Here is a 27,299-nt window from a genome sequence, read left to right as displayed (position 1 = left end):
GCCTGGATTGGGTGGCATGCTTTATGAGGATATGTTGAGGGAACTCAGTCTTTTCTCCCTGAAGAGGCGAAGGATGAGAGGCGACCTGATAGAGGTTTATAAGATGTTGAGAGGTATAGATCAGGTGGATTCTCAGAGGCTATTTCCCAGGGCTGAAATGGTCACTACAAGAGGACACAGATTTAAGGTGCTGGGGGTAGGTACAGAGGAGATGTCAGGGGTAAGTTTTTCACTCAGAGGGCGGTGGGTGAGTGGAATCGGCTGCCATCGGTGGTGGTAGAGGCGAACTCGCTGGGGTCTTTTAAGAGACTTCTGGATGAGTACATGGGATTTAATGGGATTGAGGGTTATAGGTAGGCCTAGTAGGTAGGGATATGATCAGCGCAACTTGTGGTCCGAAGGGCCTGTTTGTGCTGTAGTTTTTCTATGTTCTATGTTCTAAACTGCCTGCAGGTGTGCTGACACCCAAAGTTCTATTCTAATAATGTAGCTGCATTAAAATGACACAGGAAGATGTGCGGGAAGCTCTTGCAGCGTTTCCCAGTTGCTATCGCACTACCCCATCTCCACTCCATGCTTGCAGCTTGGGGCCTATATTTCAAAGGTCAAACTTCATTGTGTATTTGGAAGCTTGATGGAATTTACAGTAGGTTGTTAATTTTTTTTACGAGACAAATCGACATTGAAATAAACGCAGAATACTGCAGGTGCAGGAAATCTGAAGTAAAAACAGAAAGTGCTGGAAAATCTGAAGAGAGAAACAGTTAACTTTTTGAGTCCAATATGCATCTTCTTTGGAACTGAAGGGAGGCAGAAATGTGATGGGTTTTATGCTGTTGAAAAAGGAAGCGGGGCAGGTGGAGCAAAAGAGGTCAGGAATAGGCTGGAAAGATGTCATGGAAGAGAAGACAGAGAGAATGGGAATGGTAGTAGTAAAGGAACAAAGCATTGGTCCAGAGTAGCTGTTAATAGCTGAATAAAGGTCAACACTGCCTGAAAGCAGAAGAGCAGAATGTGTTAATAGCTGAATAAAGGTTAGCGCTGTCTGAAAGCAAATTATATGAACAGGATAGAGATTGGCACTGGGGGCGGGTGGAGTATAAAATGGAGGACATAAAAATACATTAAATATTGTTTTGCAAAGCTATAACTTGAATACAGTTTGGACAGTAATGGACTATTCAGCACAATGAAATAGATGAAAACAATATTCCTCTCAGTGCGGATGGTTGTTCTGTCTTCCTCTAGTATTCATCACGTGGTCCATAAATTTATTCAGAAATTTATCAGCGTGAATAATCCAGTGTGGGATCTTGCGAAGAATAAAGGCCTAAAATATAGAAAACCTGATTATAAAAGATGATCTGATAAATGAAGTGTAATTTACTGAAACACTCTTTTACTGATTACAGTACATTCCATTGCAAGATGCATTTTCACTACAATTACCAATATCTCATGGTTCAGACAGCCATGGCATCGGTCTCCAAGTAGAACACCATCCAACGAGCTCCTCACATAGTCTTCTGCTGACCGTGTCACTACCCCAGGCTCAAGACCTGACAATTTAGAAGCAATGCCATAGGGCATTAAACACTGTAAATCAGCAAAAAACAAAAGTTATTTCCATGTAGAGAACTGCTAGAAAATAATGGAAAAAGGTTTAGTCCAAAATCATGTAAATGCAAACAAGACAGAAAATACCTGGGAGTTCAAACTGGTTCACATCAAAAACACAGGCAAGTAGGAAAATATCCCTGCACCTGAATAGATGGGAACAAGGCACACCTCATATTGGTCTTCAGATACCTGAATGATGTCTCAAAAGAGCTCACCCACTGGTCTTGAAGAGCAGGCTATTGTATTGCTGCCAGCAGATCTCTTTAGCCCTTATGAGGGAACCAGAAGGGACCCAAGAGACCAGTGGTGACCAGGAGATAAGGGTAGTGATGCAATTGGGAAGGTTGACAACTTGAAGTGAGCAGTGCAGGCTTGGAAGTGGGGAACAAGAGTGGTTGCCAACAGTGGCCAACAGCTTTTCCAATACGGTCACTTCTGCTCCTCCTGGCTCTACGTTCAAACAAATATTTCTACGATACTTAAGCTTCTTGCGACTAGAAAAGTCCTTGTAGGCTGCAGATAGACATGTTGTTTTCTGAATGTAGCTGGTGCTGGCACTCTCTGCCTCAAGGAAAACTGGTCATATTTCACATCTTCACATCCCAAGAGAATGAAGGCGATATACGAAGTTCAGGGAGAGAGACTGTGAGGTTCTTGAGCAAATTGATAGAGGGAAGGACAAGGTATTGGAGGTGTCGGCAGCCTTAAAAGTGGATAAATCTCCAGGTCCAGATGAATTGTGTCCCAGACTGCTGTGAGAGGCAAGAGCGGAGGAGATTGCAAGGGCTCTGGCCCAAATTTTCAATTCCTCTCTGGCCATGGGGGAGGTGCTATACGATTGGAGAACAGCTAATGTGGTTCCACAATTTAAGAAGGGTTGTAGAGATAAACCAGGGAACTACAGACCACTGAGTCTCACATCAGTGGTAGAAAAACTATTAAAGAAACTTTTGAAGGACAGCATCTATCCCCACTTGGAGAGACAAGGCTTGGTCAGGGATAGTCAGCAGGAGGTGATCAGTAGTAGATAATGGTAGTGCATTTGATGTGGTTTATATGGATTTCAGCAAAGCCATTGACAAGGTCCCACATGGGAGACTTGTAAAGAAGATAAATTCACATGGGACCCAGGATAATTTGATAAAGTGGATTCAAAATTGGCTCAGTTGTGGAAGACAAAGGGTGATGGCAAAACGCTGCTTTAGTGACTGGAAGCCGGTGTACAGTGGCATACCACAAGGATCTATTATTTGTCATTTATATAAATAACATTGATGGCTATGTGGCGGGTAGGATTAGCCAATTTGTGGATGACACAAAGATTGGCTGGGTGAGGCAGAGTGTCTTGGGCTGCAAGAAGATATAGATGGAATGATCAAATGGGCAGCTAAGTGGCAGATGGAATTTAACCTGAAAAGTGGGAGGTGATGCACTTTGGAAGGAGTAATTTGACAAGTACAAAATTAATGGCAGCACACCAGGACGTTCTGTGGAACAAAGGGACCGTCGCGTGTTTGTCCACAGACTTCTGAAAGCAGAAGGGCACGTTAATAGGGTGGTAAAAAAGGCATATGGGATACTTGTCTTTATCAATCGAGGCACAGATTACAAAAGCAGGGAGGTCATGTTGGAGTTTTATAGAACTTTGGTGAGGCCACAGCTAGAGTACTGTGTGCAGTTCTGGTCGCCACATTATCAGAAGGATGTGATTAGACTGGAGGAGGCGCAGAGGAGATTCACCAAGGCGCTGCCTGGGATGGAACATTTAAGTTATGAAGAGAGGTTGCGCAGTCTTGGGTTTTTGTTGGAACAGACTGAGGGGTGACCTGGGCGAGGTGTACAAGATTATGAGAGACGTGGACAGAGTGGATAAGGAGCAACTGTTCCCCTTAGTTGAAGAGTCAGTCACAAGGGGACATAGGTTTAAGGTGAGGGGCAGGAGGTTTAGGGGAATGTGAGGAAAAACTTTTTTAAGCAGGGGAGGGTGGTGACAGTCTGGAATGCACTGCCTGGGACAGTGGTGGAGGTGGGTTACCTCATGTCCTTTAAAAAGTATCTGGATGAGCACTTGGCACATTATAACATTCAGGGCTATGGGGCATGTGCTGGCAGATGGGATTAGGTGGGTGTTCAGGTGTTTCTAATGTGTTAGTGCAGACCCGATGGGCCAAAAGGCTTCTTCTGCACTGTATGATTCTAAGATTCTATGATTCAGGCTGGCTGGCCTACCCGTGACTTGTCAGTGCCAAGTTTCTTGTATTCCTTCTGATTGCCAGTACCCAAGATGTACCCGTATTGGTGCAAAGTAACCAGCAAGGTATTCCAGTACAACAAACCCTGCCCAAGATTCATATGGGCTGAACAGAAGATGTCAGCAGTTTCTACTCCTCACGCCTGATAGAGGGCCAATGCCTACTGCATGGCAGAAGGGGTAATGGGAAGACCAAGTCTTGGAGCCAACAGGATTAGGAAGGGGTGGCACAGCAGCAGAGTGGATAGCATTGCTGCCTCACAGCGACAGAGACCCAGGTTCGACTCCTAGCTTGGGTCACTGTCTGTGCAGATTCTGCACATTTTCCCCATGTCTGCATGGGTTTCCTCCGGGTGTTCTGGTTTCCTCCCACAGTCCGAAAGACCTGCTGGTTAGGTGCATTGGCCTTGGTAAATTCTCCCTCAGTGTACCCAAACAGGCGCCGGAGTGTGGTGACTAGGGGATTTTCACAGTAACTTCACCGCAGTATTAGTGTAAGCCTACTTGTGCCACAAATGAATAAACTTTAAAATTAGACTGGGGCAAGGGAGTATTCCCATGGTGTTGGGGAGAGGAAGAAGGTGGAGCAGGGCTGGGGTGGGTGATGGGGAAGCTGCACCAAACTCCTTAAACCATGGAAGCAAGATGTAGAAACAGGGTAGAGAAGGTTTAGAAGCTGGGAAGAAAAAAGTAAAACAGGGTTAAAGCCTCAAGGAGGTACCAGAAGGTAGAAAGGCAAAGAGGGTAGTGGAAAGAGGAATGTAGATATGTGGAGTATTGCAAAAGGCTGCAGACAAGTTAGAGGCCTGGAGAGGAGAGAATAGAGTAGTGCTGAAAAACAGAGCACCAACAGTCCAGAGGAAGGGAGATAGAGTGGGAAGAATAAGAGCTCAACAAGGGGAGGTACAGTAAGAGTGGACATAGAAATTCATAAAATCATGAATTGACAGGAAATGTGTCCACAACCATGATTTTAATTTATCACTAGTCCCTCCATTATTATGTTATACACTGGAAATCAGATGATGGGCATGATTCTCCAGCCTGGTGTGCTTCTCAAACAGCGCAGCGGGCTGGACGATGTCAGCAGAGGCCATTTTTTGGGGGCTTCTGTCTGGGTGCCATGGCTTCCAGAGTCTCCGAGGCTAAGATTTCCAACATAATCAGCAGTGTGCTGGAAATCAGGGTGAAGCTGATTACAATTTGCAAATATCTATTTATGTTTCATTAGTAGGCCTGGGACTGAAGCCTCTCGGCCTGCTAGCATCTATCCACCATCCCCCCCTCCCTCAACCCTCCAGAAGTGGTTCACTCCAGCGGGATTTACTCCTGGTCCCCACTATCGGGGAACAGGCACCCTGGCCCAGCTAGAGAGAAGAGAGTTCATTGAAGCCTCCCCGAAAATCTGTGAGGTCGGGGATAAGGGGGATCGTGCCCTTGTGTAGTGCCAGGTGTCAAGCTGGCACTGCCCAAGAGGCAAACTGGCACTGCCCACTGGGCATTGGATAGTGCCAAGGGGTGGGCCAGAGGGGACAGGGCCTATTGGGGGGTGTGGCCAGATCGGTAGGGGGTTAGGGACCCCTGCTTGCCACCCTGCCTTGGGATGATGGGAGAGGGAGGGAAGGGGTGATCTAGGCTGGCCATCTGGGTGAGGGGGTGGTCTCGGGGCTGTCAAGGCTGTTGGTGTGCAGGGGGGGGTCAGGACTGCCTGGGGGTGGGGGTGGGGGCAATCAGGACATCAGAGCTTGTGGGAGTTCCGGGGGCCCACGATTGAGGGTTTTGGGGATCGGAAGACCAGCAATGGAGGGTCGCAGGGCTGGTGAGCAATTGGGAGGCTTGCAATGGGGTGCCCACTGCACATGATCTCCAATCCGACAGATTGGCACATGCACAGTGGCCTCTCCAGCTGGGATAGGCCCCGCCCATGATTTCCAGAGTGAACCCCACTGGGCCACTATGTGATGCACAAAGTGTCAGCAATTCATTCTAGAAATCATGCCAAAAATCCGGCAGGAGTTACTCCCGTGTAGAATTTTTTTTGGGAGAATGCCAGCCGATTCATTGTTTCATAAGAACAGGGGGATTAGATAGAACATAATATAGCCCTAATTTTAACTTTGAACCTGAGCTGGAGTTACCAAGATTTGCCACAATCAAAAGTTCCTGTAAATCTGAAATGAAAACTGAAGGTGTTGGAAATACTTGATTACTGATGAACTCCCCTCCCTCTTGCATTGTAAATTGGATGACCTGTTCTCAGGACTCCCAATGCCCGCTGAACATTTGGTTGTACCATTGGAAAAGGGAGTGTGCATTCCTTGTCTGGACTTTGCATCAGACAATTCTCAAACAAATGGGGTAGGATTTTGTAGCTTGTCCTGAAACTGCTCGAGGTCAACGGACCTTCCCATTGTCCATCCCCCACCTGCTCCAAAGATGTGCAGGTTAGGTTGATTGGCCATGATCAATTGGCCCTAGTGTCAGGGGGTTAGCAGGGTAAATGGGGATTAGGGGAATAGGGCTTGGGTGGGATTGTGGTTAGTGCAGACTTGATGGGCCGAATGGCATCTTTCTGCACTGTAGGAATTCCATTCCATGATTCCATGAGACTCCTGCATGACAAATTACCACAAAAAACAGTGAGCAACCTTATGGCTGCCTCATCACTCATTACATCCCTCCGAGGCACCGACTCGCACTCCTGCAGTAGCAAGTGAGCTAAATGGGTCAATGTGTACCCTGATATCAGTCAATGAGCAGCAGCAGTTACTGATGGCAGAAGACATGGTTGAGCTCAGCAGAGGGTGACATCGTCTCCCAGTTCTGCTGAGCAGGACCAAGTTGACACTTCATGGGCTGTGAAAAACTGGTCCCACGTAATAACCACACGATGTATTGGAAAATATGCCAAGGAGTTTTGAAACTGCAGTTGACGGCGTGCAGGAGTCTGCTTCCACCCTCTTATCTTCGAATCCGTACTGTGCAAAAGGAGGTCTTTCGGCACATTGAGTCTGCACGGGCTCTCCAACAGAGCATCTTACACAGAACACCCGGAGGAAACCCATGCAGACACTGGGAGAATGTGAAAACTCCATAGACATTGGCCAGCGTTGAACCTGGGCCGCTGGCACTGATAGGCAGCAATGCTAACCACTGTGTCACTTACTCAGCACTCTGCAGCGGAGAGTGTGGTCAATTCCTGTAACGCTGCAGCCTGACAACTAAATCACTGAAAGACTACAATGCTGATTTGAGCTATATTCTGATTTTTCTCTGGCTAAAATGATTGGGGCCTTTAACAACAACTTGCTGTTTCAACCCTAACCTATTCAATCCTGTGAATAGCCCTGGAGACATGTAAAGTAACATTTTTTAAATAAGAGGCATGGACTTTGAAACTTTAATTGAATAGGAATGTTTGAAGTTGATACAATGTACGTTGAAAAATAACACTGGAACTTCTGATCAGAGACTCTCAGACTAGGCCATCACTGTCTCTGGATATTCATGGAGCTATTTCAACTTCCCACAAAGACACAACTAAAAATGTAAAATCAGAAACACAACCCTAACCAATCCCCAGCATGGCCACTTCTGGGTTTACTACAGGCAGTTGGGGAGAGCGGGCAACTAACTTGCTTACCCAAGATCTGAAGATCCCTAGCCTTTCCCCAGCCTCTCCTCCCTCTCTCCCATTCCTGGCCTTTCCTCCCTCTCCCTCTCCTACTCCCAGCCTCTCCTCCCTCTCCTATTCCCGGCCTCTCCTCCCTCTCCTATTCCCAGCCTTTCCTCCCTCTCCCTCTCCTATTCCCAGCCTTTCCTCCCTCTCCCTCTCCTACTCCCAGCCTCTCCTCCCTCTCCCTCTCCTATTCCCGGCCTCTCCTCCCTCTCCTATTCCCAGCCTTTCCTCCCTCTCCCTCTTCTATTCCCAGCCTTTCCTCCCTCTCCCTGTCCTATTCCCAGCCTTTCCTCCCTCTCCCTGTCCTATTCCCAGCCTTTCCTCCCTCTCCCTGTCCTATTCCCAGCCTTTCCTCCCTCTCCCTCTCCTATTCCCGGCCTCTCCTCCCTCTCCTATTCCCAGCCTTTCCTCCCTCTCCCTCTTCTATTCCCAGCCTTTCCTCCCTCTCCCTGTCCTATTCCCAGCCTTTCCTCCCTCTCCCTGTCCTATTCCCAGCCTTTCCTCCCTCTCCCTGTCCTATTCCCAGCCTTTCCTCCCTCTCCCTGTCCTATTCCCAGCCTTTCCTCCCTCTCCCTCTTCTATTCCCAGCCTTTCCTCCCTCTCCCTGTCCTATTCCCAGCCTTTCCTCCCTCTCCCTCTCCTATTCCCAGCCTTTCCTCCCTCTCCCTCTCCTATTCCCGGCCTCTCCTCCCTCTCCTCCTCCTATTCTTGACCTTTCCTCCCCCTCTCTCTCCATTTCCCTGTCTTTTCTCTCCCTCATCTCCCCAGCCTTTCCTCCCTCTTTCCTTTCCCTACTTTTCTTCCCTCTGTCTCTCCTCTCTCCAGCCTTTCCTCCCTCACTCTCTCCTCTCCCTAGCCTTTCCTCTCTCTCTCCTCTCCTCTGCCTTTTTTCCCTCTCCTTTCCCTGGCCTTTCCTTCCTCACTCTCTCCTATTCCCAGCCTTTCCTCCCTCCCATCTCCCCTTTCCAGTTCTGGCTTTGTGCTGCAGGCCTTTGCACTTTGCACTTGAGCCAAACAGCCTCGTGTTCAAGATCAAAATTCAGCTAAGTTCATGTTGACAAATCCATCAGGACTAGCACATGCCCCGCATTTCCAGGCTTCGGATCACCAGTCCCTACCCCAGTAAGTACTCCGCTCTCCTCTCCTGATGTCGAGGACTGGGCCATTATGGTTAGGGTGACCAGACATCCTCCTTCAGCTGGGACAGTCCAGGTTTTTAACCAAATTGCCCAAATGTCTGGATTCCCAGCTCCGTTAAGCCCTTCCTGCGTCCCACCCCCACCGTGCATTTACTTACACATGGTTTGCCCTACAGTGCCCTGATGGGCCATTCTGTCAAAACACTAAAAGAACAAAGAACAGTACAGCACAAGAGCAAGCTCTTTGGCCCACCAAATTTGTGCTGACACAGATGCCTCTCTAATATTTTCTTGTCTCCGCATGGTCGATATCCTTCTATGCCCTACCCATTCATGTATCGATCCAGGTGTCTCTCAAATGTTGTTATAGAATCTGCTTCCACCACCTCCTCTGGCAGCGCATCCCAGGTATTCACCACCCTCTCTGTGAAAAACTTGCCCCTTACATCTCTTTTAACTTTCCCCCTCTCACTTGCAACATATAGCCCCACATAATTGACTCTCCACCTCTGAGAAAAAGACTAACTATCCACTCTATCCAAGCCTGTCATAATCTTGTAAACCTCAATTCTTGAGAGAAGGGATTCACTCAGTCATCCAGCCCGCTGACACACCAGTATGCTCACACTGATCAGACACCTGTAAGAAAACTGACGCTCCAATGAAAACAATCCAAGTTTGTTCAACTTCCTTCATAGTCCATATCCTCCAATTCAGGCAACATCCTGGTCAATCTTTTCTGCACCCTTTCCACTGCATCAACATCCTTCCGGTAGTGTTTGAGAGTTTATTTATTAGTGTCACAAGTAAGCATACATTAACACTGCAATGAAGTTACTGTGAAAATCCCCTAGTTGCCACACGGCGCCCATCTGGGTACATGGAGGGAGAATTTAGCATGGCTGATGCACCTAACGAGCACGTCTTTTGGATTGTGGGAGGGAACTGGACCATCAGGAGGAAACACAGACACGGGGAGAATGTGCAGACTCCGCACAGACAGTGACCCAAGGTGGAAATCGAACCCAGGTCCCTGGTGCTGTGAGGCAGCACTGCTAGCCACTGTGTCATCGTGCCACCCATGTGACATCTGGAATTCCACCCAATACTCCAATGCAGCAAACCAAAGTCTTATCCAACTGCAACATGATTTTCCAATTCCTATATTCAATGCCCCGATGAAGGCCAGCCTGCCATACACTTTCTTGACCACCTTGTCTACTTGAGTTGCCACCTTCCGGGATCTGCATGCCTAGATCCCTCTGTATCCTAATATTTCGAAGGGTTCCATCATTTGTTGTATGCTTTCCTTTTAGACCTTCCAAATCACATCACCTCACATTTGTCTGGGTTAAATTCCACCTGCCTTCTTTCACCCCAGGTCTCCAGCTGTTTTATATCCTGCTATGTCCTCTGACAATCCTCCTCACTATCCGCTACTCCCCCAATTTTTATATCATCTGCAAATTTACTAATCAGACCACCTACATTTTCCTCCAAATCATTTATATATTATGAACAACAGAGTCTCCAGCACTGATCCTTGTGGAATATGGCTTGTCACTGACCTCCAGATAGAAAAATGCTCTCTGCTTGCTATGCCCAATAAGAAGTCTCACAACTACAGGTTAAAGTCCGACAGGTCTATTTTGCAGCACCAGCTTTCAGAGTCTCAGGTTCCTTCATCAGGATGTGCTTACCCCAGCCCAACACTGACATCTCCACTTCTATGCCCAAGCCAGTTCAGTATCCATCTTACCAGCTCACCTTGGATCCCATATGACTTCACCTTCTGTATCAGCCCGCCATGAGGAACCTTATCGAAGACTTTACTAAAGTCCTTGTATGAAACATTCACTGTCCTGCCTTGGTCAATCTTTCTTCTCACTTCCTCAAAGAACTCAATCAAGTTTGTGAGACATGATCTCCCCTCACAAAATCATGCTGCCTATTGCTAATAAGCTGTTCTCTTCCAGACATGAGTACACCCTTTTCTTAAGAATCTTCTCCAATAATTTCCCCTCCACTGATGTAAGGCTCACAGGCCTGTATTTTCCTAGATTGTCTCTTCTGTCTTTCTTAAACAGAGGGAAAATGTTAGCTACTCTCCAATCCTCTGGTACCTTGCCCTTAGCTAAAAAGAATACAAGGACTTTGGCTAAGACCTCAGCAATTTCTTCCCTCACTTCTCTTGGCATTCTGGGATAAACCCTATCTAGCCTGGAGACTTGCCCACCTTAATGTTTTTCAAAACTTCAATATCTCCTCTCTTTTTATCTCAATGTGTCCTAGAATGTCAACATCCTCCTTCCTACTCACCATTCACTACATCCTTCTCCTTGTGAATACAAGGACCTCACCCCCCTCATCTGGCTCCACACACAAATTCCCTCCACTGTCTTTGAGTGGACCTGTCCTTTCCTTAACTATCCTCTTTCTCCTTATATATGCATAAAAAGCCTTGTGATTCTCCTTAATCCTGCCTGCCAAGAATCAGACTGCCCAATCAGGGACCCATGGAAGAGGCCATTGGACAGAGTGAGGGGCCAGTGGGAGTGAGCGGGAGGCCAGTGAGAGTGAGCGGGAGGCCAGTGAGAGTGAGCAGGAGGCCAGTGAGAGTGAGCAGGAGGCCAGTGGGAGTGAGCAGGAGGCGAGTGGGAGTGAGCAGGAGGCCAGTGGGAGTGAGCGGGAGGCCAGTGAGAGTGGTCAAGTGGACAGTAGGAAAATGCAAAGCCGAAGTGAGTGAGTTTGAGGCCAGTGGGAGTGAACGGGAGGCCAGCGGGGAGACACTGATTTATGGTGGTTACTGACGTTAATTTCGAGGGGGCAATGCAGGTAGTTTTACCCTGTGACCTCCTGTAGTGTAATCCCATGACCAATAGAGATCCAGGAGGGAATCAGCCTCTGGGTGATGACAGCTGCGTCCACCAAACATGAGTCAAACTTTAAAGGGTAAACCATCAAATGTTATTCTGTTGTTATGTTACCAGAATGATAGGGATTGAGATAGCTTGATCTTGGGTTTGGACATAGCTCGGCACAATATTGAGGGCCAATGGGCCTGTACTGTGCTGTACTATTCTATGTTTCTATGTTATGCCCAGAGGTGTAGAACAGAAACACTGACAATGGGCTACATTTTACAGCATAAAGCCTGTTTTCGGAAGGGGTGGGAAATGTAAAATATGTTGGGTGGGTAGACCAGTTCCTTGCTGTCAACCCAATTATCACCCACCTGAGGTCCTCAGCTCACCACCATAACATGCTGGGCAGTGAAAGGTGCTCAAGAGTGAGAAGGCCATTTTTCCAACAAATTTGGTGGAAGGGTTGGAGGGAAACTTTGGGACAGTGCCCTATGTATATCAGAGGCAATTTCCCCCCAACAACCCATTGTTTCTCCCTGACTGGTCTTCAAAACCCACCCCGAATTCCCCCACCCTAGCATTTCCCAAACCCTCACGGCCCAAAATGCCTTGAACTTAAATGTGTCCGTTGACCATTTTCAATCTTTGTGCACCTGCTTGCCGATTTGGCAATGCCCACCACTGAGGCTTGGCGCTGCTGGAACTGCAACAGCTGCCAACCAATCAGGTTAGGGAAGCAGATAGGTGAGTTCAGTGTTGTGGCAGAGACCACCTAAAACTTAAAATCCTAAAAGTGAATGGTTTTCCACACTTCCAAAAGGCTTTGGGCGGGACGTCCTGGCTAATCCCAATAGCAGGATCTTCTGGTCCCACAGGCAGCAACTTCCTGCTGCAAGTTCCTCAGCAATGGAGGGTGCGATCAATGGGAAACCCGGCAGGATCCTGTCGATGGCCAATGGTGGGCCATCTTCGCTGCCACAAAACATGTCATGGGGGTTGGGGTGGGAAATCCTGTCCTTCATTTATAAAATGTAGCACAGTTTGGTATCTGCTGCATAAATCTGGGTGGTATGGCGGCACAATGGATAGCACTGCTGCCTCACAGCACCAGGGACCCGGGTTCAATTCCAGCCTTGGGTGACTGTCGGTCTGGAGTTTGTGCGTTTTCCCTGTGTCTGCTTGGGTTTTCTCCGGATGCTCCGGTTTCCTCCCACACTCCAAAGAAATGTGGGTTAGGTTGATTGGCTATGGTAAAATTGCCCCTTAAGATTCAGGAGGATTGACAGGGTAAATACCCGGGGTTACAGGATAGGACCTGGGTGGGATTGTTATCGGTGTAAGCTCGATGGGCTAAATGGTTTCCTTCTGCATTGTAGGGATTCTATAATTCTATCTTCAAGCTTAATTTTACAAATGCACTGTGCTAATTTTACATGCTGCACTGAGAGTGAAGTTTACCACAATTTACCACGTTGTCACTACTATGTGGTAAAATATCCGATTTCTTTAGTAATCCTCTGAGAGATAATTCTGGGGAAAAATCAATTCAGTTCTGCCATAAGTTAAAAAAAACACCCCAAGTGTTTTCACCCTTTCTGCATTTTAACTAAACCCTTCAATCCTGGTATAATTCCAGTATCTCAATATCTAGTAATCCACCCTCAGAATTATTTTAAATTCATTCTAAGTGTGGACTTCACTGGCTAGACCAGTATTCATTGTCCATCTCTAATTACTACTCAGACAGTGGTGATGAGGTGCCACTTTGAATTGCTGCAGTCCGTGAAGTGTAGGCATACCCACAGTGCTGTTAGGGAGGGTGTTCCAGGATCTTGATCGAGCAACAGTTAAGAAATGAAGATATATTTCCAAGTCAGGATGGTGAGTGACTTGGAGACGAACCTCCCAGTGGTGGCATTCCCAGGTGTCTGCTGCTCTTATCCTTCTAGATGGTAGCGGCCATGAGTTTGGAAGGTACTGTCCAAGGAGATTTAATGAGTTCCTGCAGTATATCTTGTGGATGGTACACAATATTGCCGCTGTGCATTGGTGGTGGAGAGAGTGAAAGTTTGTGGAAGGGTTGCCAATCACGTGGGCTTTGTTGTCCTGGATGGTGTCAAGCTTCTTGAATGCTGTGGGAGCTGCACTCAGCCAGGAAAGTGGAGACTATTCTATCACACACCTGCCCTGTGTCTTGCAAATGGTGGACAGGTTTTGTGGAGACAGGCAGTGAGTTAATCACCACAGGATTCCAAGCCTCTGACCTACATTTGTAGCCACAGTATTGATATGGCCAGCCCAGCTCAGTTTCTGGTCAATGATAACCCCCAGGGATTTTGATAGTGAGGGATCCAGTGATGGTAGTGTAATTGAATGCCAAGGGCTGTTGGATAGATTCTCATTGTTGAAGATGATCATTGCCTGGCAATGTGTAATGTGAATGTTATTTGCTAGTCCAAGCCTGAATACTGTCCAGGTCTTGTTGCATTTGGACATGGAACACTTCAGAATCTGAACATCCTCATTTCTGACCTTATGATGGAAGGAAGATCGTTGATGAGGCAGCTGAATATGATTAGGCCTGGGACACTACACTGAAGAACTCTGCAGTGATGTCCTGGAACTGAGATGATTAACTTCCAACAACTACAGCCATCTTCCTTTGTGCTAGGTATGATTCCAAGCAGAGGAGAGTTTCCCCTGATTCTTATTGACACCAGTTTTTCCAGGGCTCCTTGATGCCACACTCAGTCAAATGTAGCCTTGATATGGAGAGTATTCACCCTCACCTTACCTCTTGAGTTCAGCTCTTTTGCTCATTTTTGACCAAGGTTGTAATGAGGTCGGGGGCTGTTGAGACGTAAACTGAGCATCAGTGAAGTTATGCTGAGTAAGTGACACTGGCTAGAACTATTGATGACTCCTACCATCGTGTTGCTGATGATGGAAAGCAGACTGATGGGGTGGAAATTGGCCGGGTTGGATTTGTCCTGCCTTTTGTGTACAGGAAGTACCTCGGCAATTCTCCAAATTGCCAGTAGGTGCCAGTGTTGCAACTGTACTGAAACAGCTTGTCTACGGGCACAGCAAGTTCTGGAGCATAAGTCTTAAGAACATAAGAACATAAGAAATAGGAGCAAGAGTAGGCCATCTAGCCCTTCAAGCCTGCCCCGCCATTCAGTAAGATCATGGCTGATCTGCAGTGGATCAGTTCCACTTTCCCACTTTCTCCCCATAACTCTTAATTCCCCTGTCTATCAAAAATCTATCTACCCGTGACTTAAATATATTCAGCGAGGTAACCTCCACCACTTCAATGGGCAGAGAATTCCAGAGATTCACCACCCTTTGAGTGAAGAAGTTCCTCCTCAACTCTGATCTAAACTGCGCCCCCCCCCCCCCCCCCCCCCCCTTATTTTGAGGCTGTGCCCTCTAGTTTTGCTATCCTTTCTAAGCGGGAAGAATCTCTGCCTCTACCCTATCTAGCCCCTTCATTATCTTGTAAGTCTCTGTAAGATCCCCCCTCAGCGTTCTAAACACTAACGAGTACAGACCCTGTCTATTCAATCTCTCTTCATAAGCTAACCTCCTCATCTCCGGTATCAGCCTGGTGAACCTTCTCTATACTCCCTCCAAGGCCAATATATCCTTTCACAAATGCAGGGACCAAAACTGCACACAGTACTCCAGCTGCAGCCTCACCAGTGCCCTGTACAATTGCAGCAAGACCTCCCTGCTTTTATATTCTATCCCCCTCGCTATAAAGGCCAACATTCCATTCGCCTTCCTGATCACCTGCTGCATCTGCAGACTGGGTTTTTGCGATTCGTGCACAAGGACCCCCAGGTCCCTCTGCACCATAGCAATGCTACAGCTTTTTACCCTTTAAATAACAATCCCTCCTACTATTATTTCTGCCAAAGTGGATAACCTCACATTTGCTAACGTTATACTCCATCTGCCAGGTCCTCGCCCACTTCAAGGCTATTCCCGAATATTGTCTTTGCAGTATCCAGTACCTTTAAACTTAACATTTAGCATATATTTACGAATGTATACCAGCAATGGTCACACCTGCCACTCAAAAAGCTGACCATACAATGCTACATAAGGTCAAGTAACTTAAAAATAAATTCTTTGTCCTCCAAGCACTGTGCATATACACGGAAGCACAAATACAACTCAAAAGGCAACAGAAAAAATCATTAAAGGGAAGTAGTCACTTAAGTTTGCAATGGCCACATTGGGGAATGAGATCTAAGTCATAAATATTTAATACGTTTCAATTTAAATAAAATGTTTATAATCTTTCCAAAGCTACTACATATAAGTCACGCCAGAAGCAATCCAATGTCATGATACAAAGTAGAGCAGTGTATCATGACACCTTGTTTAATGGTTGGTGATGTGAATATGTTTCTGCATGTTGGCACTGTCCTATTCCTCACAGATCCATGACCAGGTGAGTATTTTGGGTGTTGACCTCCTGCAGTCCCTTTCAGGATCATCTGTTCGTGCGCATGCAAATCCTGTTTTCCATTCAGGGCAAACCAACTTTGCAAAAGACAAATTCAAATTGCTCCCTCATTTACTTGCATATGTGATGAGTCCGACACCTGCTTCAGAGTCTAGACATAAAATATGGTAAACAAATGCAACAAGACCTGGATAGTATTCAGGCTTGGGCTAGCAAATAACATTCACATTACGCATTGCCAGGCAGTGATCATCTGCAACAATGAGAATCTATCCAAAGGTACTGGATACTGCAAAGACAATATTCAGCCTTGAAGACTTATGCTTCAGAACTTGCTGTGCCCCTAGACAAGCTGTTTCAGTACAGTTGCAACACTGGCACCTACCAGCAATGTTGTCTGCCCACATTGACCACTTTGATGCCCATTATACAGATGTGCACAATGAGCTCCCAAACCACGTTTTCGTGCCATCACTGAAACTGTCACTGCAATGCCATCTAATTCTGCCCTTCTGACAACTCACCTATTGCTGAAACCCTCATGCGTGCCTTTGTTACCTCAACTCCTGACTATTCAAATGTACTCTTGGCTGACCTCCCATGTTCCATACTCCATAGGCTTGAGGCTCTCGTAAACTCTGCAGCTAGTCTCCTAACTCGCACCAATTCCAGCTCAGCCATCTCTGGTGCCCTTATTGATCCATGCTGGTTCCATTTCAAAATTATTACCCTTGCTTTTAAATCCCTTTATGCCCTTTCCTCTCCCTGTTTCCATTGCGCCCTCCAGCTGTGCAACCCTGCAGGTATCTGTGCTCCCCCAGTGCTGCTCTCTTAGGCATCCCAAATTAAAACTTCTCCACAATTGATGGCCACATCTTCAGATCCTAAGCCAAGGTCCTAAGCTCTGAAATTTCCTCCCAAAGTCTCTCTTTTCCCATTTAAGATGCTCAATAAAACTTATCTCATGAACGAAGCTTTCCTTCATATGTTCTAACAACTCCTTGTGTGGCTTGGTGTCAAATTTTAGTTGAAAGCTCTTGGAAAAGGGCCTTGGACCATTTTATTACACGTAGACACTAGCATATCTACAGAGGCCATTCAGCCCATTGAGTACTCACTGACTACAATCCCACCCAGGCCCCATCCCTGTAACCCCACATTATTTGCCCTGCTAATCTCCCTGACGCTAAGGGGCAATTTATCATGGCCAATCCACTTAACCCACACATTTTTGGATGAAACCGGGGCACCTGGAGGAAACCCTCACAGACACAGGAAGAATGTGCAAACTCCACACAGATAGTGACCCGAGGCTGGATTTGAACCCAGGTCCCTAGCACTGTGAAGCAGCAGTGCTAACCACTGTACCACCGCCCTATGTTGTAGATGCAAATACAGTTTGTTGCTATACATCACCAGTCCAAAATGAATAATTTCACAAGAGAATTATAATGCCTGAAATTTAATACTTCAGCAAACATTGGATAAAATTCTCACGAAAAACCAAACTGAAAGCATTACGATGAGACTTGAATTCAGCCAATAGCATGTGAATTATGTAGCAGAATTATGGATAAAATACACAAAGAACAGATTTTGTTTCTGGATGAGACAAAAACTGCTGCACAGAACGCGGAAATGGAAAATGCTCAAAAACAAACAACTCTGAGACAAAATATAACTTTAAATGATATCGAACACTGCTTCATTTTTTTCCTCAATATTATCTTTCCCCAGCTTTCTAACATAATAAATAATTGTGGACTCTAACCTTGAAGATTTGACAACCCAATCTAAGTCTGCACTTGCAGTACAGACATTGAGTGGAGTTGTGCCATATGTACAGGACAATAGTGATGCCATATTCAACTTGATCAGTTCAGCAGGACTGTAGTTGGCACACTGGGATGTTATTGAAGCAATGCTCATAAGGATGGCTGCACAATAATGTCCCACACTGAGCCACGTTGTGTGCTCTGATGGTTAAATAACGTTCCAACTGCAATAGAGCATCATGGATCGATATAATCAGAACCTGTTCACTGGCAGCAATTTGAAATAATACCAGCACCTCAGATGTGCTTTAAAAAAAGGAGTGGGCAGCAAAGCTGTCTGTTGACAAAAAAAAAATCACAACTCAAGCCCGAAGTATCTACTGCTTCCAGAGATTGTGTAATAATTGTCAAACCACACAGCAAGTAGTCAACAAAACCCATCTCTCATAGTTAGATAGCAGCTTGGAAGCCAACCTTCACATACTCTCTTGTAAGGTGTTGGGCATAGCTCAGTAGGTGTCAATGAGGTATTCATAGTCATAGGTAGTTGAATAGTAAACACCTATTAACTACTAGATACTACATTTATAAATAGATAGAGATCCAAGCTAGGAGCTGTCTCCATGCTTGCTTTTACACATGGCTCTTTCCAGCACTACTAGATGTGGGGTCATGTGTTCTTTTGCATCACTGCATGGATGTTACTGTACTCAGGCCCACATTAACTCTTGTTGTGCCAGACCCCAATACTGTATACTTATGTTATTATAATTAAAGCAAAAGTACTGTTGAGAAATCTAAAGGGTGAATTTCCCTGACAAGAAGTGACGGCCCAGTGGTATATTCACTAGATTATTACTCCAGAAACTCAGCTAATGTTCTGGGGACCCAGATTTGAATCCTACCATGGCAGATGGTGGAATTCAAATTCAATTGAAAAAATATGGAATTAAGAATCTACTGATGACCATGAAACCATTGTCAAAAAAACCCATATAGTTAGCTAATGTCCTTTAAGAAAGAAAATCTGTTGTCCTCACAGTGTAGCCTACATGTGACTCCAGAACCACAGCAATGTGGTTGATTCTCAACATCCCTCAGGCAACTAGGGATGGGTAATAAATACCAGCTAGCGAGAGACGCCCATGTCCCATAAATGAATAAAAAATAATATTTGTCTTAACTGCAGAAGGACCACAGGAACCCCTGACACAGTATGGTGTCTGGAATCCAGTCAAGAGACAAGGTGAAAAATATTGGATATTCTGTCTTTGGAAATTAACAGACTCTGAAGTGATTGCCTTAAAAATTTCATGTTTAAAAAAGAACAGGTCAAATGACCCAGGCTATTCTTCATCATCATAAATGATTCCAATACCAAAAGATTGAGGTTAAAAATGAGGAAGCTAGGGTTAAGAAGTTATAAAGCCTTTCTTTGCTCAAAGGAAAAGAGTTCTTAGTGGAAAAACTATTTAAAATCCTCAATAAATGGCAAAAGAGAAAATTAGATGCAGGTCCAGAGAAAGGATTGAAGGAACATAGGTGTTTAGTCATGAAAAAGAGAAAATGTCTTCAAAGTTCTTGTGCTCTAATTCACCACGTGAGCAGGACAGGTCAGTCAATGCGTCTAGATAAGATCAGGCAATCTGAGCAGGCACGGTCAAGCAATGTGAGAAGGTCAGGCAATATGACTAGATCAGGCAATGTGAGTAGGTAAGGTCAGGCAATGTGAGTGGGTAAGGTCAGGCAATGTGAGTAGATCAGGCAATGTGAGTAGGTAAGGTCAGGCAATGTGAGTGGGTAAGGTCAGGCAATGTGAGTAGATCAGGCAATGTGAGTAGGCAAGGTCAGGCAATGTGAGAAGATCAGGCAATGTGAGTAGGCAAGGTCAGGCAATGTGAGTAGGTAAGGTCAGGCAATGTGAGAAGGTCAGGCAATATGACTAGATCAGGCAATGTGAGTGGGTAAGGTCAGGTAATGTGAGTGGGTAAGGTCAGGCAATGTCAATGGGTAAGGTCAGGCAATGTGAGTGGGTAAGGTCAGGCAATGTCAATGGGTAAGGTCAGGCAATGTGAGTGGGTAGGGTCAGGCAATGTGAGTAGATCAGGCAATGTGAGTGGGTAAGGTCAGGCAATGTGAGTAGATCAGGCAATGTGAGTGGGTAAAGTCAGGCAATGTGAGTGGGTAAGGTCAGGCAATGTCAATGGGTAAGGTCAGGCAATGTGAGTGGGTAAGGTCAGGCAATGTGAGTGGGTAAGGTCAGGCAATGTCAATGGGTAAGGTCAGGCAATGTGAGTGGGTAAGGTCAGGCAATGTGAGTAGGTAAGGTCAGGCAACGTGAGAAGGTCAGGCAATATGACTAGATCAGGCAATGTGAGTGGGTAAGGTCAGGTAATGTGAGTGGGTAAGGTCAGGCAATGTCAATGGGTAAGGTCAGGCAATGTGAGTGGGTAAGGTCAGGCAATGTGAGTAGGTAAGGTCAGGCAATGTGAGAAGGTCAGGCAATATGACTAGATCAGGCAATGTGAGTGGGTAAGGTCAGGTAATGTGAGTGGGTAAGGTCAGGCAATGTCAATGGGTAAGGTCAGGCAATGTGAGTGGGTAAGGTCAGGCAATGTCAATGGGTAAGGTCAGGTAATGTGAGTGGGTAAGGTCAGGCAATGTGAGTGGGTAAGGTCAGGCAATGTCAATGGGTAAGGTCAGGCAATGTGAGTGGGTAAGGTCAGGCAATGTGAATGGGTAAGGTCAGGCAATGTGAGGGGGTAAAGTCAGGCAATGTGAGTAGATCAGGCAATGTGAGTAGGCAAGGTCAGGCAATGTGAGTGGGTAAGGTCAGGCAATGTGAGTAGATCAGGCAATGTGAGTAGGTAAGGTCAGGCAATGTGAGTGGGTAAGGTCAGGCAATGTGAGCAGATCAGGCAATGTCAGTAGGTACGGTCAGGCAATGTCAGTAGGTAATGTCAGGTAATGTGAGTGGGTAAGGTCAGGTAATGTGAGTGGGTAAGGTCAGGTAATGTGAGGGGGTAAGGTCAGGCAATGTGAGTGGGTAAGGTCAGGCAATGTGAGTGGGAAGGTCAGGTAATGTGAGTAGGTAATGTCAGGTAATGTGAGTGGGTAAGGTCAGGCAATGTGAGTGGGTAAGGTCAGGTAATGTGAGTAGGTAATGTCAGGTAATGTGAGTGGGTAAGGTCAGGCAATGTGAGTGGGTAATGTCAGGCAATGTGAGTGGGTAAGGTCAGGTAATGTGAGTGGGGTAAGGTCAGGTAATGTGAGTAGGTAATGTCAGGTAATGTGAGTGGGTAAGGTCAGGTAATGTGAGTGGGTAAGGTCAGGCAATGTGAGTGGGTAAGGTCAGGCAATGTGAGTGGGTAAGGTCAGGCAATGTGAGTGGGTAAGGTCAGGCAATGTGAGTAGGTAATGTCAGGTAATGTGAGTGGGTAAGGTCAGGTAATGTGAGTGGGTAAGGTCAGGCAATGTGAGTGGGTAAGGTCAGGCAATGTGAGTGGGTAAGGTCAGGCAATGTGAGTGGGTAAGGTCAGGTAACGTGAGTGGGTAAGGTCAGGTAACGTGAGTGGGTAAGGTCAGGCAATGTGAGTGGGTAAGGTCAGGCAATGTGAGTGGGTAAGGTCAGGCAATGTGAGTAGGTAAGGTCAGGTAATGTGAGTGGGTAAGGTCAGGCAATGTGAGTGGGTAAGGTCAGGCAATGTGAGTGGGTAAGGTCAGGCAATGTGAGTGGGTAAGGTCAGGTAATGTGAGGGGGTTAGGTCAGGTAATGTGAGTGGGTAAGGTCAGGCAATGTGAGGGGGTAAGGTCAGGTAATGTCAATGGGTAAGGTCAGGTAATGTGAGTGGGTAAGGTCAGGCAATGTGAGTGGGTAAGGTCAGGCAATGTCAATGGGTAAGGTCAGGTAATGTGAGTGGGTAAGGTCAGGCAATGTGAGTGGGTAAGGTCAGGTAACGTGAGTGGGTAAGGTCAGGCAATGTGAGTGGGTAAGGTCAGGCAATGTCAATGGGTAAGGTCAGGTAATGTGAGTGGGTAAGGTCAGGCAATGTGAGTGGGTAAGGTCAGGCAATGTCAATGGGTAAGGTCAGGTAATGTGAGTGGGTAAGGTCAGGCAATGTGAGTGGGTAAGGTCAAGTAATGTGAGGGGGTTAGGTCAGGTAATGTGAGTAGGTAAGGTCAGGTAATGTGAGTGGGTAAGGTCAGGCAATGTGAGTGGGTAAGGTCAGGCAATGTCAATGGGTAAGGTCAGGCAATGTGAGTGGGTAAGGTCAGGTAATGTGAGTGGGTAATGTCAGGCAACGTGAGTCGGTAATGTCAGGCAATGTGAGGGGGTAAGGTCAGGCAATGTGAGTGGGTAAGGTCAGGCAATGTGAGTGGGTAAGGTCAGGTAATGTGAGTGGGTAAGGTCAGGCAATGTGAGTAGGTAATGTCAGGCAATGTGAGGGGGTAAGGTCAGGCAATGTGAGTGGGTAAGGTCAGGTAATGTGAGTGGGTAAGGTCAGGCAATGTGAGTGGGTAAGGTCAGGTAATGTGAGTGGGTAAGGTCAGGTAATGTGAGTGGGTAAGGTCAGGTAATGTGAGGGGGTAAGGTCAGGCAACGTGAGTCGGTAATGTCAGGCAATGTGAGGGGGTAAGGTCAGGCAATGTGAGTGGGTAAGGTCAGGTAATGTGAGGGGGTAAGGTCAGGCAATGTGAGTGGGTAAGGTCAGGTAATGTGAGTGGGTAAGGTCAGGTAATGTGAGGGGGTAAGGTCAGGCAATGTGAGTGGGTAAGGTCAGGCAATGTGAGTGGGTAAGGTCAGGTAATGTGAGTGGGTAAGGTCAGGTAATGTGAGTGGGTAAGGTCAGGTAATGTGAGGGGGTAAGGTCAGGCAATGTGAGTGGGTAAGGTCAGGCAATGTGAGTGGGTAAGGTCAGGTAATGTGAGTGGGTAAGGTCAGGCAATGTGAGTGGGTAAGGTCAGGTAATGTGAGTTGGTAAGGTCAGGCAATGTGAGGGGGTAAGGTCAGGCAATGTGAGTGGGTAAGATAATCAGCCATAGTCCACAAAGAAGCAGAGATATCTCTCGCTGGTACAGAGAGACAAGTGGATAAACAGTTTGAGGGTCACCGCTCTACATTAGATGTGGGGTAAGGCAAGGTGGCAACCTTCCATGAATGGCCACAGCAAGCACTGGGAGTGAAACAAATCAGCAACATTCTGGAGCACAGTATCGAACCAACTGAGCTAACCAACCCCTACACAAAGCTAGTGTATTAATGCAATATGAACAGAACTTTAAAACTGACTATATTCGATATATAATTGACTATTCTGCTTTAAAATGTTTGCTACAAAGTTTATCTCAAATACTGTACTGTAGCAATAGAGCAGAAATACACAGCACAATCTCCATCTCTTCCCATTTACCACATGATCCTTACAGAGATAGTCCATCTTTACCTGTATGATAATTCCCTTTGAACCATATTCTGCTTGGCAGCCTCTGGAGAATCGTTCAACGAAGATCTAGCAAATAATTTAGTGAAAAAAACAGAGTTAATGCTTTTTAAAATTGGTCAGAAAAAGATAAGCAAAAATTTATTTGAAAGGTCTCAATTTGTGAGGATGATATTGGGCTGCATTTTACCAATCGTTTGGGGACAGTTTGGGAGTTGGGAAGGCCCATAAAATGGCACAGCAAGGTGGCAGGTGGAGCAGCCGTCACCCTCTCACCACTGAGCCAACTGGCCAGGAACAGAAAGGTGGCAAATAGCCCTCCCACCCAGAGTCTCAATAATCACTCGACTGACCAGCTGGGGGTCCTTCATACCTCCGTTGTCATTTAACCAGAAGCAGTGGTGTCTCTGCCACAAAGGATGACTGCTAGGTAACCTCTTTGATGCACTGCTGAGCTAAGAATTGGGAAATCCCACACATGTCCTGCAATAGATCCTTGGAACGAGCCACAGGCACTGAAATCAACTGAGAGTCACAATGATTAGCAAAGTGACCGACATTCAGTGTCCACCAAAGTCCATGAGCCTCAGTTCATCCTGCAAGATGCTGCACAGGCCAATGATGAGCTCCATGGAGAGCCACATTCTTCATTGACACTGCCCCTCAGATATTTAGTTCAGCCTCAGGAGGAACACTCCATCCTGGGGATTGTCTTACCCCTCTGCGTATGGCTGTTGGTGCGCCCATCTTTTGAAACAGTGCCCATCCAGAGGCTGGTGCTTTTGCTGCTCCTGAGATTATGCCCCAACCGATGGCTGAACCTGCCTCCCTCTGAGCTGCCCCGTCTCCCTAACCGACCATGAGGCCTACATGAATGGTCTTTACGGCAGGTGACTTCACTGTGAATCCTAGACCATCTATCAGGATGGTTCCCACTAGACTCCAAATTCTCCATATACACCTGACACCTTCTCCCCCTCATCTGCTAACTTTTTAAATTTGTTCATGACTGACAGCATCACCGGCTAGGCTAGCATTTATTATCCATCACTAGTTGCCCTTGAGAAGGTCATGGTGAGTGGCCTTCTTGAACTACTGCAGTTTATGTGGTGTATGAGCACCCACAGTGCAGTTAGGAAAGGAGTTCCAAGATTTTGACCCAGCGACAGTGAAGCTATGGTGATATATTTCCAAGCCAGGATAGTGAGTGGCTTGGAGGGAAACTTGCAGGTGGTGTTGTTCCAGTGAGTCTGCTGCTCTTGTCCTGCTGAAGGTCATGGAATTGGAAAGTGTTGTTGAAGAAGGTTGGTGGGTTGCTGCTTTGCATCTTGTAGATGGTGAACACTGTTGCCACTGTGTGTCGATGTCGATGGAGGAGGAAGTAAGTGTTGAAGGTAGTAGATGGGGTGCCAATCAAGTGGGCTGCTTTGTGCTAGATGGTGTCAAGTTTTTTGAATATTGGTGGAGTCGCACTCATCCAGGCAAGGGGTGAGTATTCCATCACACTCCTGACTTGTGCCTTGTAGATGGTGGACATGCTCTGGGGAGTCAGGAGGTGAGTTACTCTCCAGAGAATTCCTAGCCCCCGACTAACTCTTGTAGCCACAGTACTTACATGGCTGGTCCATGTTAGTTTTTGGTCAATGATAACCCCCCATGATGTTGACAGTGGGGGAGTTCAGTGATGGTAATGATCTTGAATGTCAGTTGCAAATAGTTAGATTCTCTCTTGTCAGAGAAGGTCATTGCTTGGCACTTGTGTGGCATGAATGTTAATTTTAATTATTAGTCCAAATTATCTAGATCTTGCTGCCTTGTTTTACCAGACAGGGCTCTGAAGCCCCATGATCCCTGTGCACCACTAATAAAATCCAAATCAACCTGTAAAATTTCAGTTGATTGGCCTTTAACCACCTCAATTGTGTCCCACTGCCTCAAAATCAGAGGATCACCCTCTATTGTTGCTGCAGATTGTAAAATCTGACCGTTTGGTCAGGCCTGCAGTCAATACTGTCCACTTCCATTTTCAGTGCAGTTTTAGTTTAGAAGGGAGTGATCATCAGATTGGAAAGCAGTGTTTCTCTCTCCCTGGTTTTGTAAATTCTGCTGTTCGCTCAAAGTAAGGTTCCTGGCCTTCCTGGAGTAGAAAATCTGCTATTGGTGTTGTCTTGACCAGAATCTCCCTGGTGTTCTGGAAAGTTGCTTTAACTCCAAGCTTGTCCACGTGTGCATCAAGAGAACAGCAGCATTCAACCAAAGGACTAAATTACAGATTCACGTAGCACTAGTCTTTGTTGTGTTAAACCTATGAAAAGGGTTTTGTTTATGGAACTTGTTTGCTTGGAACATTTCCTATATTCATTAAGGATTATAGCGTCATAGAGATTTACAGCATGGAAACAGGCCCTTTAGCCCAACTTGTCCATGCCGCCCTTTTTTAAAACCCCTAAGCTAATCCCAATTGCCCATATTTGGCCCATATCCTTGTATACCCATCGTATCCATGTAACTATCTAAATGCTTTTTAAAAGACAAAATTGTATCCGCCTCTACTACTACTTCTGGCAGCTTGTTCCAGACAATCACAGCCCTCTGTGTGAAAAAATTGCCCCTCTGGACAATTTTGTATGTCTCCCCTCTCACCTTAAACCAATGCCCTCTAGAACATAGAACATAGAACATTACAGCGCAGAACAGGCCCTTCGGCCCACGATGTTGCGCCGACCAGTTAAAAAGCAATGACCCTCTAACCTAAACCAAACCCTTTCCATCCATAAACCTATCCATGGATCTCTTAAACACCCCCAAACTAGGCGCATTTACAACCGCAGCAGGCAGGGCATTCCAATCCCTCACCACCCTCTGGGTAAAGAACCTACCCCTGACATCCGTCCTATAACTACCACCCCTTAATTTAAAGCTATGCCCCCTCGTGCTAGCTTTCTCCATCCGAGGAAAAAGGCTATCACTATCCACCCTATCTAAACCTCATCATCTTATATGTTTCAATAAGGTCCCCTCGCAGCCGCCTTCTTTCTAATGAAAACAACCTCAAATCCCTCAGTCTCTCCCCATAGGACCTCCCCTCCATACCAGGCAACATCCTGGTAAACCTCCTCTGCACCCTCTCCAATGCCTCCACATCCTTCCTATAATGTGGGGACCAGAACTGCACACAATACTCCAAGTGCGGACGCACCAGAGTTTTGTACAGTTGCAACATGACGCTGCGGCTCCTAAATTCAATCCCCCTACCAATAAACGCCAAGACACCGTATGCCTTCCTGACAACCCTATCTACTTGATTCCCAACTTTCAGGGATCTATGTACACATACACCTAGATCCCTCTGCTCATCCACACTATTCAGAGTCCTACCGTTAGCCCTATACTCTACACATCCATTATTCCTGCCAAAGTGAATTACCTCACACTTTTCTGCATTAAACTCCATCCTCCACCTCTCGGCTCAGCTCTGCAACTTGTCCAAGTCTCCCTGTAGACTAAGACACCCTTCCTCACTATCTACCACACCTCCGGCTTTGGTGTCATCAGCAAATTTACTAATCCACCCAACTATACCCTCATCCAGATCATTTATAAAAATTACAAACAGCAGTGGCCCCAAAACAGATCCCTGAGGCACACCACTCGTAACTGAACTCCATGTCGAATACTTACCATCAACCACCACCCTCTGTCTCCTATCCGCCAGCCAATTCCTAATCCAATTTCCTAAATCACCCTCAATCCCATACATCTGCAATTTCTGCAGAAGGCTTCCATGGTGAACCTTATCAAACACCTTACTAAAGTCCATATATACCACGTCAACTGCCTTACCCCCATCCACCTCTTTGGTCACTTTCTCAAGTTTTAAACTCCTACCTTTGTGAAAAGATATTGACTATCTACCTGATCTGTGCCCCTCATTATTTTATAAACCTCTATAAGATCACCCCTCAGCCTCCTACGCTCCAGAGAAAAAGTTCCAGCCTATCCAGCCTCTCCTTATAACTCACTCCATCAAGTCCCATAGCATCCTAGTAAATC

The 27,299-nt window shown here is 46.3% G+C and overlaps 1 protein-coding gene across 1 annotated transcript in view; it reads right to left on the bottom strand.

Annotated features, from left to right (window-relative positions):
- Positions 1-213: 213 nt before the first annotated feature.
- hsd17b3 (hydroxysteroid (17-beta) dehydrogenase 3) overlaps positions 214-27,299 on the bottom strand; it is a 65,012-nt gene continuing 37,926 nt past the window's right edge. Inside the window, exons 9-11 of the mRNA XM_080189677.1 lie at positions 23,250-23,315; positions 1,450-1,596; positions 214-1,330 (exon numbers count right to left, since the gene is read on the bottom strand). Coding sequence (XP_080045803.1) covers positions 1,217-1,330; positions 1,450-1,596; positions 23,250-23,315 — 327 coding nt within the window. The 3' untranslated portion in view covers positions 214-1,216. The remainder of the gene's footprint in view (positions 1,331-1,449; positions 1,597-23,249; positions 23,316-27,299) is intronic.

The sequence above is a fragment of the Carcharhinus amblyrhynchos genome, chromosome 5, assembly GCF_965287045.1.
Source record: "Carcharhinus amblyrhynchos chromosome 5, sCarAmb.v2.hapA, whole genome shotgun sequence".
Classification (NCBI taxonomy): domain Eukaryota; kingdom Metazoa; phylum Chordata; class Chondrichthyes; order Carcharhiniformes; family Carcharhinidae; genus Carcharhinus; species Carcharhinus amblyrhynchos.
The sequence above is the reverse complement of the archived record's forward strand: the minus strand, read 5'-3'. Positions and strand labels throughout refer to the sequence as shown.